Genomic DNA, 22016 nt, shown 5'->3' with positions numbered 1-22016 from the left:
CTATTAACAATAGACTGGGGGGGGGGGAGTCACCAGGTGAGCACTTTGTTTATGAGCACCCAGCCAGACCCAGGTGCTGAGGGTATTATTGCTGCCTAATGAATTACTGTCAGAATATTAACAACATCTTACGTAAGCTGTTTGCCTATTATTTAAGAAATGAGGCCAAGAACTTACTTGAATCTAGGTTATAAAAATACAGTAAAATTAAATTAAAAATATGTGGGCAGATACTAGAATTGACCAGAATAATTCTGAAAAAACAGTTAACGGTATACAAATTCCAGTTTTAGTCTTCTCAAAATCTTCACTAAGTAGTGCTTCTAGTTCTGTCAGATACAGAAATGTACTAGTAAAATATAATCATACACAAGCTATGCTTTTAGTCATCACACAGTTCAAAAGTTTTTGCTTAGTTATTACCTGCTATAAGTACATTTAAAACAGAGGGGATGCAGAAGGGCTTTCACTAGCAAACAATATAAAACAAAATGAAACCAACATTTTTAAAAGAGCAGAAACTGAGTGAAAACAAAACTGTTGCAAGCACAATCAGCCTCCTGCACCAAATTAACTGAAAGACTGGAAAGGTTACACAACATGTACATAAAAGGGTCATCTAGGGGGGAATGATAATTTCTACTCAGGATATGCCTTGAGCTTTCATTCCTTTTATGATATTGTCTATACTTATAAGACTAAAATGATATGAAAGACCAATCAAAATTAGTTCTCTAGAATTTAATCTACTTAAAATTCAGAACTTCCTATTTTCTGTCCAGAACTCTCACAAAGCAACCCTGCTTACCAGCACGGAGCCTGCAGGACAGGAGAACGCTTTGGCACCTGTGTTAAGATACTACCTGAGACTCTGGACTACAAAGGTACCAGGGTTGCTTTTGGCTGACATTTGTTATTTAAGCTACAGCACTTCAAAATACAATTCCTTTATCACTCTTATTTTATTCTACTTTTGCTTTTCCTTAGGCTCTCCTCTCCTTTCTTTTAAAACCATGGCAAAAGAGAAGCAAGCAAAAAACAAGTGTTTTACTTGTTATGAAGAACTGCATGTTAATATTTTACTGCAGTACTTTGCAGGGTAATGTCAGAAGAGCTAGGAGGTGATGCTACGATACACCACTATGAGATGATAGGGGATGCATTCATGATTAGTTAAACATATGATTTTATTGCCTGCTTCTTCTAAGCAAAGCAAGCAGACTGTATTTACATATATTTACATATAGCTCCCATCATTTTTAGGGCCTTTTTAATTACAAGCATTCAGAAATTTGTACTTTGTTTTGCTGTACTTTGTCAAACACAATGCAGAAGATATTTTACTTCTATCATTATAGTATCACCTACACTGAAAAGGGCAAAGAGGCAAAACCGAACTTGTTTCCAAGACTACAGTGAAAAGACCAGCCACAGAGAACACATTTCCAAAGTAAGCCCCAGCAGGGACAGAAAATTTAAGTCAGAGGCACCTTCACCTGCTGAGATTTTTGGAGGGTTTAGAACAGTAATGCATTAGGCTAGAATAAGGACGTTCTCCTTACAACATTACAGCACCCTTATATAGGCAAAAATCTACACGTGAGCTGGCTGTATTCCAACTCAGCTACAGAAGGAAATTTTCTCTCCATTGTTAGTCAAAACTTTCCCAGAAGATGCTTGTTGTTAGAACGTCAACCAAGTCACACAGCACTTACTGAACCATCTGAAGCACTTGCTCCAACTTTGTCTCCTGCTGCATTCCAGCAAACCTCAAAAATCCCTCCTGTTCCCCGATAACTGTGAACTAGGGCACCTGTCTAAAAAGGGACAAAACATGTAATTAATATTAAAAAAAAAAAAAAATCAATGCAAACAAGTGAAATCTGTACAACATGTAAAACTTTCCCACTGTTTTTAAGAGCTGAAATTCTCAGAGAAAATGGTCCAGATGAGACTCATGGACAATCTCAGCACTGTGTTAAAGGACACGACAAACACAATTATCACATCTTGATCTCTTGTGTTTGACGGGAAAAACCGGGGATGGTCATAACTACTTCCAATCAGTAAAACAAGCCTTCCTTTAATATCCAGTTCCCAGTAGCCACAGATCACATCTTGCCTAACATAAAGGTCTTTCAACTTTCATTTGCAATCAGCCTTATTTTTGCCAGAAATACAAAACAAGTAAGTTTCCTTTCTTAGAAAGTTACATAGAAACATTCTGTCATCATCATCTTCTCTCACTTTACATTCTCTTGTTTTTCAGTGAAATCCAATGAAATATCTATCAGATTTGTATGTCTACATCCAGTCATCATTTTTCACAGCAAATGTGTTTTATCAGGAGTTTAAAGTTCAGAGTTAACAAAGACAGTTTTTGGATGCAACATGTTATTGGAGACACTTTGTCAAATGTATTTTCGCAGTGGCCTTTTTCTTTTGTGGGTTTTTTTTGTTTGAGTTTTTTTGCTAAGTAAAGACAATTATTACTTCACCATAGGCAAGCACTCAAAGAGAGAGATTAGATGTACATCCTTTAACAGAAGTAACCTCAGAACAAAGAGAAAGTGAATCAGCGTGTTCAGAATGGCAAAGCTCTTTGTGGCCGAAACATGATGAAGCAAAAAGTCTGGAAGGGTGCTGATGGAAAAGACCAAAACACAAACTTCTAAGCAGACAGAAGGGCTATACCTGTGTATTCCAGATGTGTACACATTTATCAAAGGAGCCACTGGCCAGGTACCTGCCATCAGGACTGAAAGCTACACTGTACACAGGTTCTTGATGTTTTGTCAGAGTATGAATACAAATTCCTCTGTCTACATCCCATAACCTAACAGTAGAATCAAAGGATGCACTGTCAACGGAAAAAACACAGATTAATTACATCTCAATTTGACATATTTTTGTTACTAATAAAAACGCAATACGATAAAGCATCCTACACACTTCAAAACATTCTGTGAACCTACATATTTAAAGAGTGAAGTAAAAATAATGCTTAGCAGGCATTTAAAACCAGGATTAAATAGTACCTTGCTAACATAAGATTGGCATTTGGATTATTTGTTCCTGGTCCTGTAGGACTCCATTTGATAGTATAAATTTCTTTGTTGTGTGCTTGTAAATCATGGACACAACTGTCTTGTTTCATACTCCAGATCTATGATAAAAATGGAAAAAAAGATATTTAGCACAATTGTAATAAAATACATTTTACATCTCTCCTCTTTATCATTTGCAGGCTGACTGCTATCTTTTAGGCTACAAAACATTTGCCATGACCACTGGGTTTCTAGAGTAATTATGACAAGTATTATTCCAGTACCTTTCATTCTTTAAGTTATAAGTACCCGGTGCAGTTAATCAGTAATAAAGGTCCTGTCTATAGAAACCAATCTGCATGTGTTAACTACAAGCCCCTTGAAAACTGCAGGGATGAGAACAGATGCTAAAATGAGAAGAGCAATACATATATGCTCATGTCTGAGTTGACAAAATATCACAGTCTTATTTTTAAATGAACTTCTTGCTACACAGACTGAGTGAAATAAAGGGATAGCAGAGAAATTTTCTGTTTTCATACAAAGCCATAGACCATACTGCAAAAACCATTATGGCATTTTCCTGGCTTGTTAGGATTTGCTTTGCCAGGTGTTTGTTCAGTACTTCACGCAGTTCCTTAGGACTCCAACAAAATAACTTTATTCTAGTAAAAGTTTGCATTGCCACTACAGAAGGGATTTTGGAAGGCTTTTATACCTTTTCCTAAATGTGAAACTTGATATGGTAGCTAATCATCTGAATGCTTTTTTTAATTCTATCTGCTTCAGCAATGCTTTTAGCTCACCTTTTGTTAGAAAAAGCTAACAGGATCATGTTTAAGCCCAACTGTATTTAAGATGCAGTTGAGGTGTATGTTTATATAAATGATGCTTTTCAGAACTGATGCCTCACTGAAGGAGAAATTGATTTTCAATGTGCAGACAGAATTCAAATTGTATTTCCAGTTTGAATTGATGGGATCAAAATCTAGCTTCTCTTCCCAAAACTAGTATAGACGAAAAGAATCCTTGTTAGCTGCCCTAGAGAACATCAAGTTGGCATCACAAGAGAGAAAAAAAATAAAACACTAGGCATCTTCCATATGCTTCAAAACCTGACATTCATGCCCACTGCCATTGAAAGTAAGCGATCCACAAGTGATTAGTGATGCGCAGACTGATCTACAAGCAATTGGTCTTCCAGTTAATCCTGAACAAAATGATAAAATTCTTTCCAGGCTGGGCTGAATTCAAAACAGCAACCAAGAAGTTAATTGCCTGAATTGCCTGAGTCCACAAATGGTGACATGTTCCCAGTTGTCACCTCTCTACTCAGAGACAGCAGCAACAGCTTAGCTCTAAATTGGAATTCATCTCACCTGAGTTTCAGCTGTCTTAAGTATTAAATATCTAGCTTAAGCTGGCTATTCTGACTCCATCCATTGCCAATGGAGAACCACCAATGCTCTCAGGGGTTTACTCATTACACTTGACTTAAGACACTTAGGAAAGGATGAATTGCTCTTCAGTGGTGCTAGACACTCTGTTGACTAAAGATGCCCAGACATCTCGCTTTAGACTAGAGGTTTAATACTCAAATGTTTATATTTAGATAAGATTATTTTCACTGCAAGAGCCTGAGTCAGCAGAGGAGGGGATATCTGGCTACTCGTTTAGCCATTCCCTCTCTGATTAAACAACAGTGAGCTAGATGGAAATCGCTGTCTAAAGGGCTACTAGAGGACAGTGCTGTCAACATAAAAAAAACCATATGCAGATACTCTACCAAACAGAGTGCTAAAACATCCACTAAATATAAAGCACTATGGGAGTAACAGAAAAGCATCTGTACCATGGAAACGGCACAAGCCTGTCAGACATGAACAACCTCATTTCTTCTAGTGCATCTAACCTGGTGGTATTTTTGTAGGGATCTCTAGTGTGCCTTGAAGTCCTACCTATAAGTTACAGTATTCTCTGCATTCACAAATTTGCCCCAGTTCTGCAAGAAAGCATGTTGCTATGAACCTCTGTGCCCAGCAAGATCATGGAACAGATCCTCCTGGTAAATAGGCTAGGGAACATGGAAAATAAGGAGGTCATTGGTGACAGCCAACATGGCTTCACTAAGGGCAAATCTTGTCTGACAAATCTGGTGGCCTTCTACAACAGGGTTACAGCACTGGTGGGTAACGGAAGAGCAACTGACGTCATCTACCTGGACTTGTGCAAAGCATTTGACACTGTCCTGCATGACATCCTGGTCTCTAAATTGGAGACACGTGGATTTGATGGATGGACCACTTCGTGGATAAGGAATTGGCTGGATGGTCGCACTCAAAGAGTTGCGGTCAATGGCTCCATGTCCAAGTGGAGAGCAGTGACGAGTGGCGTTCCTCAAGGGTTGGTGCTGGGACCAGTGCTGTTTAACATCTTTACTGGTGACATGGACAGTTGGATCGAGTGCACCCTCAGCAAGTTCACTGATGACACCATGCTGTGTGGTGCAGTTGACATGCTGGAGGGAAGGGATCGATCCAGAGGGACCTGGACAGGCTGGAGAGGTGGGCCCGTGCGAACCTCATGAAGTTCAACAAGGCCAAGTGCAAGGTCCTGCACAGGGGTCAGCTCAATCCCAAGCACAAATCCAGGCTGGGCGATGAGTGGATTGAGAGCAGTCCTGCAGAGAAGGACCTGGGGGTACTAGTGGATGGAAAACTGACTATGAGCCAGCAATGTGGACTCGCAGCCCAGAAAGCCAACCCTGTCCTGGGCTGCATCAAGAGAAGTGTGGCCAGCAGGTCGAGAGAGGGGATTCTCCCGCTCTGCTCCACTCTCATGAGACCCCCTACTGCAGTGCTGTGTCCAGCTCTGGGGGCACCAACATCAGAAGGACATGGACATGCTGGAGTGAGTCCAGAGGAGGCCACGAAGATGCTCAGCCTGGAGAAGAGAAGGCTCTGGGGAGACCTTAGAGCAGCCTTCCAGTACTTAAAGGGGGTACAGGAAAGATGGGGAGAGACTCTTGATCAGGGAGTGTAGGGATAGGATGAGGGGTAATGGTTTTAAACTGAAAGAGAGGAGATTTAGATTAGCCTTAATGAAGAAATTCTTCCCTGTGAGGGTGGTGAGGCCCTGGCACAGGTTGCCCAGAGAAGCTGTGGCTGCCCCCTCCCTGGAAGGGTTCAAGGCCAGGTTGGATGGGCCTTTGGGCAACCTGGGCTAGTGGAAGGTGTGTCTGCTTATGCCAGGGAGGGTGGAACTGGGTGATCTTTAAGGTCCCTTCCAATCCAAACCATTCTGGGATTCTATGAATTATTCGGAGGAAAAGTGTAAGTGCAATTGAAACCTGTAGAATGACTCCTGATGAACTAGAAAAACTAAGGAGTACACACAGCCTCTTAAGAAACAATATGCCGAAATTTTTAGCTAGAAAGAAGGGGAAAACATAAGAAATCCAGGAAAGGAACTAATCACCCATTCTTGTATGTATTACACAACATGCATTCCAACTCTTCCTTTTAACCAAAAGCAACCACAAAGCGTGACAGCTTAATGATTAATGACCTAATTCTGTAAACAGCTAAAAGCACCTAATAAATCATGCTTCAAGCCTCAGGGTGGCAGCCTGTAACAAGTTCTCTGGTCTAAAGCTTGGCTCTGATTAACAAGGATTTGCTAGGATTGCCTAATCTTGTTATATTAAAAAAGAACAAATATTAGACGACACAGTAAGTACAGTGATACTGCTGGATTGCCCGAGCTGATGGTGTACATTCCAGAGTCCTACAAAGACACGAGCCAGTACCAGAACTCCCGTTACCTTTAGAGTCATATCATCAGAGCAGGACGCCAGAAGATTACCAGTTGGATCCCATTTGATTGCGTTTACTTCATTCTAAAATTGAACAGTGAGAATAAATTGGAGTCTTCACTTCCATTACAAATGACAGCTTACAAAAGATAAAGTTGGACAGCAGTTATAAGTATTTGTATAACTGTCAGTATTTTAACATTTAATTTTCATTCCTAGCTTTGCCTTCAATAACAATAACTTTTTGCTACCTGTTCATCACATTTTCCCATGCATGCTCTTACACAACATAGGCTGTGCATAGCAAAGTCTTAAAGTCACCATGTTTCTTCTTCTACGCTCACTTTTGCTATGCCATCCTGGCACAGGTAGAAAGAGCTGCACATGGGAGTGAGAATTGTTCTAATAATGATAGAGACTAGTTACCATTTGACCTTAACTACAACTTCCTGCGTATGTGTATCTGTTACCTGTTGCCAAAGACCAACCATTACACATGTGCTCTAGACTGGCAAGTACACCAGGCCCCCAATCTCTCATTAATAAAAATATCATCTAGCAACCCCCAATTTTCCAGTACTTACTGTGTGACCCTGGAAGGTTTTGATGGGTCTATCTTGTCCTAGTTTACAGACATGAATACACATGTCTGTACTGCAAGAGGCAAATGTGTTGTTACTCTGCCAATCAACATCTAATGCTGGTGCTAAAAGAAAAAGAAAGATATTTAAAACTATGGTAGGTATTCTGCAGAAGTTTGATTTGTACATTTAGCATGCACCACCTTAGAACAAATGCCAACAGGAAGCAACCATTAATTTTACAGCAGTTCTAAAGATAATCAAACACTATGAACAGTGAGAAATGCAGCCAAAACCAGTCTTACACAAAAAAAGGAAACAAAATTTAACAGAAGTCATTAAAACATAGAACATATTTGAAATGAAACAGTTACACAGAAGACAGTGCAGCAGGACAACAAGCTGTAGTTAAGTCATCTATAAATAAATCTCAAGACTCAGCATAAGGAACAGGTTCCCACAACTTAACGCATCGTCATGCATGAGCTCATCTCCACTAACAGTCCATGCTTGTGCTGATAGATGGCAGCCAGGGAAAGGTAATGATTTATTTCCTTTCTTAATTCCAGCATTATAAGGTGTGGTAACTTGAAGCTTAATCATGGGCGACATATTCCATTTGATCAAGCCAAGATATTTATGGCAGATAGCACACAGAATTGCTTGGAATAAATCAAGAATTGATGTTTTTGATTGTTGTCATGCCACTGAAAACATAGTGTGAGCGGAATAAAAAGTGGAAACAAGACACGTTTCTTAAAGGCCCTTCAATGACATGTTCGTCATCTCTCTATTCTATTTTCCAGCTGATTCTGGCAGGCTTGCACAGCATGCAGCCCACAAAGCAATTTGTCTGACCTCCTGAGAGGCTGCACTCTCATCCCAGCTGGCCAGTGAACAGCCTTTCAGCTGGTTTGTGGCCAAACAAATTGGGGACAGCACAGCAGGCAGCGCAGAACAATGGGATGCGGAGCTGGGATTACTGTAGCAGGAAGATGACAAATGCAGTCCTTAGCTGATAAACACAAATCCTTCATGGCCCACCCACTTGATTTGTCTGCCACTGTACTACAGAAAGTAATACTTGGATTATCTCTTATGACTTTCATAGAACTGTAATAAAATTGTGAGTGATAAAGTTATACAATCAGAACAACTGTATCTTTGTTTACATTCTCAAAATTCATAAGACTATGAATATGAGAGCCAGTACCCTAAGACTGCCTGTAAGACTTTAAAAGGGTGTAAATAAGCACCATAAACTTCAGATTTTTTAATTTATTTTGATGAATAACACTTCTTTCATCTTTTCAGATGACAATCCTGAATGATCAAAATCAAGACTTACCAGAATGAAAAGGAAACTGCTGCTTGGCTTCACCAGTGTGGGCATCCCAAATAATTGTGGTCTGTATTAAACAGATAAATAAACAATAAACAAACTTGTACAAATTTGCTAATTTCCCCACAACTACCACTATTCAGATGTATCAGACTACCTAGTCTACTCCCCATTGCCCAAACCTGCTCCCAGTGTATATTTCTAGTGTTTTACCCAGTAGTAAAGGAAACAGTATTAGGTCTACAGACAACAGTAGAAAACAGTAATAATGTGCAATATTAGAGAGGTGTTTGATCACATCTTGGGGTCTGGAGGGAAGAACGGGGTTGTGGGCTTCTTTTTTATAAACAAAAATTAAATAGATTTATCTCTTTAGTCCTATTTATATTTTTGTAATCCACTCCATACACCTATTTTAATTTCAAATACTTGTATATTCAAATTGTAATTTCAAACACTCATTTGACCCTAAGGAAATCTTTATATAACAGTTAGACTCGTACTTAAGAATCTGAAAGATTTGATTTAAGGCTGTAATTTTCTTCCGAGTTGTTCTCTGCCAATACTTCTGATATCCTTCTGATGAAAGAAATCTTACATGAAAAAATTATTAATCACTATATTATATGCCAATATTCCTGACCTACCTCAACGATCAATGAACATTTTGACACTGAATTCAGTGGAAGCATGAACTGACCACACAAATTATTTATGGAAGAGATGCATAAGGTTGGGTCAATCTTTCTGTTAATATTTTTCAAAGCATAATCTCAGTTGCTTTGTCCAAGGAGTTTTATTGACTGAAACGAGGCTTCTCTCTCTTCCAGAATAATTTTCTGCAAATTAAAGCTGTACCTCCACAAAGATTTAAAAACTGGCATAAGCCATCACAGCTGCCAAAAGAAGAAACCCATTCTTCCCATGCTTTGAGACATTGACTTTTCCTTCCGTTGTGCCAGCACAAGCATTTATAAAGCTGGGCACTAAAGCAAGCCAGGTTAAATGTGTGCAGGAAAAAAATAATAAATAAAGAAGAAAATCTACTACTTCACAGTGACACTGCCAGTTTTAAGTACTGTGGGCCTGTGGCCTTGCTGAGCCTGCAGTTTGCCAGTCTCACTAGAAGAAAGCCTTGTATACTTCCGCACCTTCAATCAGTTACAGAGGAGAAACTAAACTCTTCTTAGTCTTTGAATAGTGTCTTCTATTTTCTGAATTAATCTTAAGTTTATTCTTCATCACTGTGTGCCCTTCCTACCATTCATAAAATCTCTCACACTAACAACAGCTTTAAATTTAAAGACCTTGTGAGTCTAAGTTTGTTTAGACATGTAAAATAAAACACAGTTAAACAATGAGCTTCATAGCATTATGCTACTGGCACCTCCCCAGTCAGATATATTGGCTTTTCTTATGTTCCAACGCTAACCTTTTCAATCATTCTCAGGCTTGACTGATCTCAAAATCAGCCTGAACCTATTCTTCCAGTATGATTTTTTTTCTGAGACTTTGCATAAAATGCTTCACTAAATTTTAGATGACTCTGTTTCACAAAGGTTAAACATTCCTGCATTCAATGCACTTACTTTCCAACTTAGGCTAACCTAATTGGGAAGCGATCCAGAGCACTGAAATCTAGTAAATTAAAATATCTCAATAAACTACTATAAAACACAAGGAAACACAGCTAGCATAACAAGTTCTTTGTAAGTATATATTTACGTCTCATGCCTTTAGTTTAATCTACTTACTTTCTATAGCTTTGCTAATATGCTTACAATTAGATTATAATGGTGAAGGAAAGAATTTTAATTTTACCAAAGATTATCTCACCTTGTCCACTCCTGCACTTAAAATGAAGTTTCCTTTCTTGTTCCATTTTAACGCAAATATAGGACCTTTATGTTGCCCTAAGGTGCTGGCAAGATTACCTGAAAATTTATATTGATATGAATACATTAAAAAAATAAAAAACTATGCTGTGAGCCACAATACAGGAAAATACACTGGAAATTAAAGTATTTCACTTACCATCTTTAGTCCATATCCTTGCAAAGCCATCGTAAGACCCAGTTGCTAGAAGTGTACCTTCACTCTGCCAGCAAAAAGGTTCTTTTATTTATTTTTAATGTATAACTCAAAGCTAAAGAGCACAAAGCAAATTTCAGGTAGAATACATCTGTGTAAGATTTATGATATTTATTACATTGACTGCAACTTATTAAAAAGAAGTCCCCAAAGTACAGTACAAGAAATTACAATGCAACTCAAAAATAGAAATATTTCAGGAGCCGTAGCAGAGGATGCACAGTTGCTGTCACTTAAAGTTTGCCTATGCAAAATTATGGGTACAATTTTCTCGAAGTATTTTGAGCACTGCCATTTCCACTTACGTTCCAATCCAGTGATGTCACATCTTTGTTGCTGGGTACATCCTGCCCTCCTTCTCGTATACAGTGCCGAAGTACCAGCTGCGTGGAGCCGCTCGTGCTGTTTTCACTGAGGTTCCATATCCGTGCTGTCGAATCTCCAGATCTACAAAACAGTCAACGACAACATAACTCCTTCTCCCAATTAATTCCATTTAATAAAGTATTCCTTTGAAAACAGCAAACATTGTTGCATTTGATGTAGAGGGTGTTGGGGCAGGTATTATTTTAAGTTGTTACCATCAATGTATCTCAGTATGCCAGCGAGCACCGGTATTACACACATACATGGTTAATACACGTACCCTGAGGCCAAAAGGTCACTGACGGGATTCCAGGCACAGATGAATACTTCAGATTCATGGCCACGCAGCACCACTGCCTTGTTGGGAGGGATTTCAACATCTCCATCTACTTCCATCATATCTGTGTGATTATCTGCATTATGGGAAACCACAGTAGAGAGAGGTGGATTTTAATATTTTGGGACAATACATTTTAACTACTATATGGTTCAAAGCTGCAAAGTTCCTTTATTTTTCCAGTTCCAATTTATGAAGTACTATAAGCAGATGAGTTTCAAAAACGTGAGGAAGCTCTTAGCCCTTCTAAACCTCAGCATCCAAATGGATTTAATTTTGAAACTCCAAAATTGAGGCCAAAAGTTTATTTTTTAACATAGAAAAAAATTAACACTGATGTTAAAAGTACTCAGAGTTTTCCAGGCATGATACTGCATAGTACAATATGTTACTAGTCTATCTTGTGCTTTAAAAATACGTTTATGACACATTCATTTTCAAAAATCTCTCTTTTCACCAAGTGCAGTCAAACAGGTTTTAAATCTCCATCTCAGACACTTCATTTACAAAATGGCTTTAATTAATATGATAACATTTGGTGATACGGTAAACTGATAACAGAGCTTTTTAAACTGCATCAGCAGTTACTGTGGAATTGTGGCAATACATAGCTTTCTGCGTGGAAGTGATACTGGATCCATATTGTTCTGTAAAACATACTGGGGGTAATTCAACCAACAAAACAGTTTTCTTGGCAGCTACCATCAATCATTTTCTATTATTAAAAATAAATTCACACTGAGTGTAAATGCAGAATGTAAAAAATGCTGAACAGTTCACCTGCTCCATATTTATTCCCTGTGGTTAAACAAACCATTTCACATCTATTGCTTAATTTAACATTAAGGGTTTCTGTCACTGTTTGTATGTGTGAGAAAACAGAAAAAGCTATTAGAACATGCATATTTTTAAGAAAGAACACCATTTAAAGCATTGCTTCAATTAAAGAGAACCAATGCCAGTATAATTTGGTATACCAGCCAGTAGGGGTTGCTGGTATATCACAGTTCACAGTAGCGGAGATCTGAAGTTTACGCTTACTCTTATCCAGTTCACAGTTAACAAGCAAATATTCTTCTGAGATTTTTAAATGAAAGCGCCAAAGTAGAGAGCTTGTTTAAGCCAAAGATTATATTTACACTTTATTTATCATATATAATAATGAAAAAAACCAGTAAAATCCAGCTGTAAAATGAAAAACTTGTACACGGCTCCATAGGAATATTCTCTCAAAAACATCTTTTCTTCAGGTGCTTTTACAGAAAGAGCTGTAACTCCCCCTCTTAAATGCGTAACTCACGACTTCCAGAACAGTATTTTCAAAAAAATCTCATTTTAATGCCTGACCTTAAGTTTTTGATACTAAGCCTGATCATCAGGTATGTTCCTTTGACCAGTGATGACAAATAAAACTCAGTTTTCACCAATCACAACTGAAATGGAACCCATGAATAAAACAAACCTGCAAGCAGTTGCACTGAATAATTCTGAATAGCAGATCATGAAAACTGATACTGATAAAGGAGATAAATGACACAGGATTTGTCTGTGACCATGACGGTCTCGGCATGACAAGTGAGTCTGTCCTACAGAGAGCCAGTTACAACTGTCCGAATCATGGGGTTAGCAGAACCTGTCAAAAGTAGCTTGCAGAGCTTCACAAGCAATTCTCAGTTTCAGCCAGCTGCAGATTAGCAGACTTCTCTCCTTATTCCTTGTACAGGGGCCAAAGCTGAGGAGATGCAATATTTAAAGCGTTTTCTTGGGGTTTTTTTCTCTTTATGCAAGAGCTCTCAGAGGATCCTGTGAAAAACCTTCAGATGATGGGAAAGGAGCAGTACTGGATGTACTGGTCAATGGAATATTGTGAATTAATGAATTCAGAAGTTTGCATCCCCTCCTGCAATTCCAAATATCAAACTGGGGACAGTCAAAGTGAGACACCATCTGTTAAAGTATCACCTATGACGAAGGTATTCTCTGCAAACTGAAGGGTTACTAGTACCTCTACACATTTACCTCATTGCCTACTACCTCGTACTACGAGCTCATACTGTGATAAATGACAAGGAAATGACATTAACATAGGTTAAGGTAATTTCTGTCTCCACTTACTTGCTATAGTATGTGCTCCATTCTCTTCTCCATTTGCAGTATTTTCTCCATTTTTTGCTGATCCCTGTTGGTTAGTCGCGGCTGCGGCTGCAGCAGCTGCTGCCTGCTGTTGTGCAAGTTTATCTCTGTAGGCCTGTTGTCTTGTCTGTACCACATCAGGCATTACTGCATCTATCAGTGAGAGAGACTCTATCGGCCTACCATCAAACAAGGTACCATCCTAAATTACAGCAGAGGGAGAAAACAAAAAAAGACAACACCAAGTACAAATTAACATTACGGGCAAAAACTCCAAGGAAAACTAAAGCAACAGTTTTGATTTAATATAACAAAACAGTTTACAAATGGTGCTGGAAGCGATACCACATCATTGTTGTGGTTAGGACTGAAATTTTAGTCTAAAGTTAAGTGGCCACCATTAGTATGCAAAAAGAAGCCAGAATGCAGGCCTCTGGCAGAGCTTCTGGAATCAAAAGTTACATGCTTGAAGTTTGCTAAATCATCTGCTAAAGAAAAAAATTCTGTAAGCTATCTATGAATATGATTTCAAACATGAGTGGCTGCAACAAAATCTAATGGTTTGTTTGAAGAGCTGCAAACATTGCAATTCGGGTCACTGGCTTGTGAAGTTATTCTAGCTTATTAGACTAATACTTTCCATAAACATATTATCTAGAGAGTTGACTAGTTTTCTTCCTTTTTTTAAACAGTGCTGGCATGCTTTCAAACAACAAGGAAGAATTTTATCCTGAAATGGACAAGACCTAGTTAAAAATACCCTTATACATATGCTAAGGCTTTGTAAGGATCTATTTTTAGGAGCTACAAGGATTCCTTGCAATAAATATATTCCTCCTTCTATTCCAATCACTTGCTTTATTTTTCTGAGGCTTCCTAAGGGAAAGGATTTGCTTCACTGGGACTATGAAAACTACACATAAACAGCAAACATAAGAGAGACTGGAAAGAGTGCAGAATTAGTGAGAAAAATAGTTTCTTTCTGTCATATAACTGACACATACAAAGGCTGCTAACCTTCCAGGCATAAATGAGAAAGGAAATTGAGGGCAAGCATCTGCAGCATCAGGCAGGAAGATACATATGTTTCTGTACTGCTGGAATAACCATTTAAACATCAAATTTAATAGATCCTGCTCAAGATGAATTAGCCAGCAGAGGCAAAAGGCAAACTGGCATACACCTTCATCCTCCCTGCCACAAATTGAAACCCTCTTTCTATTTGGAAACCTTGCCTTTGGGCTCTCGTTGCTTCATTATAACAACACATCACCCAAATGAGAGCTGCATAGTGGTCTCCCACTTCCCTAGTGCAAGTCCACAAAAATTAAAAGTTAATTGTCTCAATGATAATCTTATTGCACTTGTCTGGATTTACTACAACATTATATTAGGGTAAAAACTCTACAGACAACGGACCTTTAAGCACTGAGCCAGAACACCATGCCTGGTGTTGTGTGGCTGCACTGGGCAGAAGCCCTACCCAGTTATGTCACTCCATTCTGGTTCCACCACTGGAGTCATGGTGAACACCAGCAGTAAGGAATCTGAAGTAAAAGTAAATAAATAGGATACAAGAAAGTTAAGAAAAAATACTAACATTCAAACTTACTGCAAGCAAGGACATAATGCTCCTGCAGGCAAAGTCTCCTTACCTCATTAATACTGACTTCTGCCTCTACATACTGCAGACCTTTCTGGATGATGGAAATCAAAGCAGCTGGTGGCACCAGAGCACCATTTATATTAGACTGGCTGATATGGCTCTCTATACCAAAGGTAAATGCTGAATGGGAAAACCCTAAAGACAAGGCAAAGACATCAGAATTGATTTACAGAGAGACAACGCTACTTGCCATACCACTGTAGGATCTTCTGGTTACAAACCTAAGCAAATTATACAAAGATATAGCACGCTTATGAACGACAAAAACACTCATCAAAACAGCTCTGTTGTTTCACTCGTATGCTTCTACTTTAAATGTACAAAAACAGAAAAATGAAATTTATATATAACACAGCAATTACTGTATCACTGGCAAAACATTTGCGCATGAGTAAATATAAAAATACAGAATATACAATTTTCAATAACATTTACACATATTTTATATTCTCAAACTATATACATGTATTGTATCATACATAGTATTTAATAAAATATATACCTCCAAGACACCATGACTCACTTGTTATATTTACTCACTGATTCTCTAGCCATGAAAATGAAATGGATCTCTATGTAGAACAGAATTCACTTCATGGTACAGTGCTGTCATAATTGTTTATGTTTTGGCATTGGAACTACATCAGTGCTGTGCACTGATTAAGAAGTGGCAAGCATGATGTGGTGCAGCACTGGTAGTTGCTTGCTATTTATTTGATCACCCTGAAAAGGCAAATTTAACCTAGAGAAAAACATTTGTTTCAGCAAATTAACTTTACTGTTACAGGATTTTTTGTTAAAGTACTTCCACACCCCACACCCCCCACACCTCCCCCCCCCCGTCAGTAACTAAGAAGCTGCCTGCAAACTTTCAAATGAAGATAAAGCAATCTGCAACTGGAATAAGAATGTGTATAGTCTTCAGTAAATTCAGGCAGAACAATGAGTTTCTGCATTCTTCTGACAAGCAGAGACTGAAAAACGCTGCCATCCACCACTGCTTCTGGTGCTTCTTTGTCCCAGTTTGAGAAGTCCACGCGCAGTGGACATAAGCAGTGGGCAGATGTTGCATCAGTCAAATGCATTTTCAAGAAGCCTGAAGCCACCCATCAGCAATCACTAAACAAAACTAAGAACTGGTAGATGTTGAAACAGCAAAGTAGCATGCACATTAATGCTGATCCCTTATGCTGTTAACCTTAAGATTGATTTTTTTTGCTCTAATATGCATGCTTCTTTTATGTATTGTTAAGATCATATTCCTTCCTGTCAATCACCACTTGTTCATTTACTGGGGCATGCCCTGATCTCCAGTCAAATCTACCTGTTCTAAATGTAGGCTGCTTTAAGCAGTCCATATTATAGCTGTGAGTAAAAGGTAACATCTCTTACACAGCTTCATGAACAACCACCACCACCACCACACCTCCTGCAGCCATATGGCTGCATCTAGAAATCCAAATGTGCAATACAACACAAACAGTTGATCTGACTGGGTTTGTGAAGTTTTAAAATTGAACTGTCCAAGGGAACTCTACTGCATTCTTGCTTGTATTTTACAGACACAGTCAATTTGGACAAATATGACAGGAAAAAGTTTCAAGTTTGACAATCTTCAACTGTCTTTTGCTCTTATTCCTAGGAAGCAGGAGGCTTTGGCTAGCCTGACACCAAAGGACAAAATCCTCCAAGAAAGTGTCCTGCAGGGATGGAGGCTTTCGGGAACCCAAGAGTTACTCCTGTAAAAAATTTGTCCACCTCTATTTAGATTCAAATGATACAAGTCATATGGTCACAGTTGCCACTTCTTCCTCTGAAATACAGCAACATCTGCCCTCCCAACAGTCACATTCAGGCAAGGAATTCAGCCACACAAGGCAGCTCGCAGGAGCACCATCACTCCAAGACAGAACAGGAAAAAACAGTATTTTGGTGGTCATCCTTTTTTCTTCTTCAAGTAGCCCCAAAGAAAATGGTGCAAAGTGTCACTGCCACCCTGTAGATAAGTGAATCTCCAGGAAAATGCACTTCTAGCAATCAAGTGAGTCCTTAGTTGGTTGACTGCCATCTGAAGACTCCAAATGACTAAATCTGATTAAGCTACAGAAGGTAACTTGGCAGGAATTCATTCTCTTGTTGAGAAAAAACACCAAGAAACAGTTCAGACAGAAGCAAATGCCTACTGGCAAAATAATTAAATGCGACTGCGTTTGCTAAAGCCAGTTGCAGATGAATACCAAATAAATTATGCATTGTTTAACAGCCAGAATTGTAAAAACTCACCTGACTCTTGCAAGTATCTATATACCAGGAAGTTAACCTCATCACTGCTTATACTCATCTTTATTCCCAGTTAAACCATGAGGTCACAACAAAGGACACAACCCTGAAAATAAAAAAGTAGGTCAATTAAATATTTTTAGTACCTAATACGTATTTCTCAACAAATGCTATATTTATAAAGTAAGTAGCTCCCTGGCAGCATAGACAATGGTTTTATTTTATAATGCAAATAAGTCTACTGAAGTCATTAAAAAGTCATTTGTCTCACCACAACATAAAGGTCAGTAAATTAAATATTGAAGAGCCGGGTTCTCAAATGATGCAAATTGGTACAGACTGGGGGACTATACTGCTTAATACCAGTAAAAAGGACTTGTTTCACAGGTTTTTAAAAAATAATCAAAGGAGTTTCATCTAATCAACATTATTGCTACGGAACACATTTTTCAAAATGTGGATTTCTCTCTGCCTGGCTAACAAAGACTGAGAACTTGGTTTCATGTTGGTATCCAGGCAAGTTCTCACTTTTACTTTCTAATCTACTTTACTTTTCAGGTACTCCCACTCTAGTAAAAAGGTGCAGTATGGGCTACAACACTGTATCTGTTCACAGAAAGCCCAGCTATTTCCACTAAAAACCAGAAAACATCTCAGCCATACACTTACGCTTTGCAAAAGAAATTCTTGAAATTAAAGACAAACTTTAAACAGACCATTTTTAGTAACATTTCTCTAGGCTTTCAATCAATGCTCTGAAAATACTGATGGACATACATACACAATTTTCCCTTGACTTTATTAATGGTAAATATTCAGCAAGACAAATAATGTATCAGACTAAATATACTTTTGATGACAAATTTTGAAAATATGAAGCAACAAGAGTCTTTAAAACATGGAGACGAAGAGACAGAACACAATAGTTCTTCTAACTTTAAGCCTCATTTTTGAGAACATTCTCATGACTTCTGAATGTTTAAAAATCCCGATCTTCCATGACATCTAGTAAACAAGTAAAAACATATATCAGCTTCCAGAACATAGTATGAAATAAGGTCCATCTACAGTTCCTATTGTTCCGCCCAGCACTTTTCATCAGCAGACCTTCAAGGCTTTTTCTACCCAGCCACGCACCACCATCATTTTCTTCTATGGAACTGGAGTCTGAGAAGGTAAGCGACTTTCCCACTGTTATTTGACAAAGTTTGACCTGGATCTGACGCAAAAATGGACTAGAGAGCAGGCTGTCTTATATTGTTCAAAATAAAAAGTTCTTGCTACATGGCCATGTGGTCAGGCCATTCACGACTGTTGTTTGAGGTGGGAAAGCCGTGAACACAGCAGGAAGCAACAACTATAAGGTTATGATTGTTATTATAACCTGCCACACCTATTCTTTCTAGGCATCTTTTCCTAGCAAAATTTCTCAAGGAAACAGGAGAAAATGACCACACTTTCTTTCTTATCATCTAACTTTTTAATTTTACCAGGCAACTGCAAACAACTTTGGCAGTGGAAAGAGTTCTCCAAGATGTGACTTTCCTACGAGTCCCATAATGTTGTAGAGGAAAGACTCAATTAAACTCCTCACAAAGAGGAGAGGCTACAGGATGAACTCAGATGTCAAAATGAGTGTGTTTGCCCAAAACCACACAGAAACCCTGGCAAGTCAATGAGCACACGGACACCCCCAAACCTGCCCCAGCCATGCAGCCACCCACCCAGCTAATAGCCGGGGGTAGGAGGGAGGGCAGCGCGCGCTGCCTGCTCAGTTTGGAGAGGGCACAGGAAAAATGACACAGTCCAAGAGCTGTGCAGGGAAGGCTCAGACCCAGCTGGGGCCAGTGGCACCCGAGTAGGAGAGCCAGGGTTACCCTGCGTGGGAGACGGGGGGCGGTACACCATGCTGGATGCGTCCACAGAAACCCAGATCTTGTGCTTATAGAGCAGCTCGAGCATACTGCACTGCCAGAGGAGGGGAAGATAGTTTTAGTTTCTTAAGAAAATAAATAAAAATGAGGAGCTATTTAAATCCTTCTCATTTTCAAAGGAAAAAAAATAATTGCTCCAGTACAACAACTTCTAGCTAGTGTAACACAACTCATAAAGAAAGGTACATTGATGCTAACCCTACCCCACCCACCCACAGCCCCCAGCAATGCCTGACGTACAACATATACCTGACAACATACAATATACTTTGAGGGCTCATTTACTGAGCAGTGTGTGAAATGAATGCCATTTTTAACCATATCATGCATTAGCAACCAATTCTACCATGTGCAGGACCAAACACTAATTTTATTCAGCTAAATTTTGTTGTCATACCTGACACAAATCATCTTTATTTAAGACTGCTTGTTACAGAGAAGTTCTGTCAGAAGAGGAACAATGTTCTCCTTCAGAAAAAAGGTAATTAAATTTAAAAAGACTCGTAAAAAAGCCTTTTTACATTACATACAAACACAAATGGTAGTATTTGTTTCATGGGTCTGTTACTGATTTTTAAAATGTTGCTGCATCATCCAAAAAGATAGATCAAAATGCAGAAATCAGATGAAATTGCTATTTGCTACACAGAGAAGACCTGCATTATTAATATAAAGAGGACTCCCCACTCAAAGCAGAATTGTGGACATGCCACATAAATTTACCTGTTATGTAGCTGGATTGCTAAGGAAAAAAACCTTAATGTTTTGCTTGTCTGTCAGAAGTGTTATTCACCCTGCCCAAGTCAAATGAGTATTTTTCAAGCTGGTTCAAAGTGTTTTCTACAAGATGCTTTCGTAAGGACGGACAAGTACTGCCACATGCTGTCCTGCCCGGCTATCGAGAGGTGGCAGTGCAACACTGGCTTTTGTACTTGAACAACCAGAAAAACACAAAAATGTGTTCAATAAATACACAGCTTGCCTGACGAGGACATGAAACTGAAAAGGGTGCAAAAGGTTCCAGTTTTTTACCAAGATATTGCTTCATCCATTTTTTCAGTGCTTATTGAAAACTCCGTTTCTGTATTTACTCCCCATCACAGGCCCAGTCGCTCAGCCAGTGCCTGGAGACAGCCATCCCCCGGCTATCGCACGGCCAAGGGAAGGGAGTTACTGAGAAGAACAAGCAACACCACTTTCCTTCCCATCCCAAACCCAAACTATCACATTAAAGAGAAAATACAGTAGAAGTACAGATAGGAGAGGACAGAATTACTATTGCCCCTTGAATTGATACCAGGCTTGATTCTGGCTGCTGGGCTTATGCTGCCAGCCCTCGAAACAAGGGGCAAAGGGCTCTGCAGCGTGGCCACCTCCAGCCTCGGGAGCAGACTTTGGAGACAGCTGAAGAAGCAGCTCACAGCTGCGTGAACGCCACCGCACGTGATGGGGAAGCTGCTGGTGTTTCCAGCCCTTAGAATTGTGCTGCCTCCCTCCTTTCTTGCTCACAGCTTCCTGGGAAGTACCAGCAGGAACGACCCGAGACAGTGGCAGCGAGGGAGTGACGGCCAAAAGGCGCAGAGGTGGGATGGAGAGGGACCCGCTGACTCCAAAGCCACCGGCCACGTTGCTCTCAGCGCGCAACACACACAGCCACCCCCTCACTTCGTGCTTAAGTTACAACTTGCCAAGGATGTCTGCCAAAGTACAACAGTAAAGGGAAAGAAAATAAACCCGCTAACCGACGAACCACGTGAACTCGATTTTCCCTAATGCCCCAACACAGCCCCAGGGCTTGTTTGGGAGGTGACAGAGAAGATTTCTTAAAAGTGGCACTATATAAATGGAAACAGAAACACAAATGGAGTAGGAAAGGCTGAAAAGAAGAAAATTAGAGGAGAAAAAAAAATTCATCTTTATGTATGCACCATGCATGTACACACATACCCCACATACTAACAAATCTACTTCATTAATGCTGGTTTAATTTCCCCCAAATCCACTATTTCCACATGCAATTGACTACTTATTTTGGGCACTTAATAGATATTAATATTGATCTTTATTTTAGATACAGCAATTAACCAAACAGACACAGAAAAATGAGCCAAAACTAAGTAGAAATGACACATTAATTCCTACCAGTCTTAGATTTCTAGTCTAATTTACAAAGGGCCCATTAAAAATATCTCAAGATATTTGCAACTCTATGTCCCAAATCCATTCTGAAAATATAACAAGATCCTTCAGGTCCTTTTTTCTGGCCCTTATTAAAATTCCAAGTCTTCCTCAAAACATTCTGTGGATTTACAGGAAATATGGCAAAGCACGATGCACCCACACTACTGTTTTAGCTCCAAGTGCGCTTCTAAAGCAAATCTCTCCCACTTGCCTCTACTTTTGCTTTGCACCTAGGAGCAGTCAC

General features: G+C 39.2%; 1 protein-coding gene across 8 annotated transcripts in view; it reads right to left on the bottom strand.

Moving 5' to 3' along the window:
• Nucleotides 1-22016, bottom strand: part of TBL1XR1 (TBL1X/Y related 1) — a 119152-nt gene that overhangs the window by 5511 nt on the left and 91625 nt on the right. For 6 of the 8 annotated variants that reach the window (XM_074834246.1, XM_074834247.1, XM_074834244.1 and 3 more), the window contains 13 exons: nt 17661-17763; nt 15367-15512; nt 13694-13913; nt 11522-11654; nt 11181-11322; nt 10819-10882; nt 10621-10718; nt 8791-8851; nt 7446-7567; nt 6871-6945; nt 3039-3166; nt 2695-2860; nt 1716-1817 (listed from right to left, as the gene is read on the bottom strand). In XM_074834246.1, the coding sequence (XP_074690347.1) occupies nt 1716-1817; nt 2695-2860; nt 3039-3166; nt 6871-6945; nt 7446-7567; nt 8791-8851; nt 10621-10718; nt 10819-10882; nt 11181-11322; nt 11522-11654; nt 13694-13913; nt 15367-15512; nt 17661-17718 (1515 nt within the window). In that variant the 5' untranslated portion in view covers nt 17719-17763. Of the gene's footprint in view, nt 1-1715; nt 1818-2694; nt 2861-3038; nt 3167-6870; nt 6946-7445; nt 7568-8790; nt 8852-10620; nt 10719-10818; nt 10883-11180; nt 11323-11521; nt 11655-13693; nt 13914-15130; nt 15259-15366; nt 15513-17660; nt 17764-22016 lie in introns of those variants that run through there. The other 2 variants (XM_074834252.1, XM_074834250.1) reach the window with 2 other exon arrangements.

The sequence above is a fragment of the Strix aluco genome, chromosome 9 (genome assembly GCF_031877795.1).
Source record: "Strix aluco isolate bStrAlu1 chromosome 9, bStrAlu1.hap1, whole genome shotgun sequence".
Taxonomy (NCBI): Eukaryota; Metazoa; Chordata; class Aves; order Strigiformes; family Strigidae; genus Strix; species Strix aluco.
Note: the sequence above shows the minus strand (reverse complement) of the source record. Positions and strands in the feature narration are given on the sequence as shown.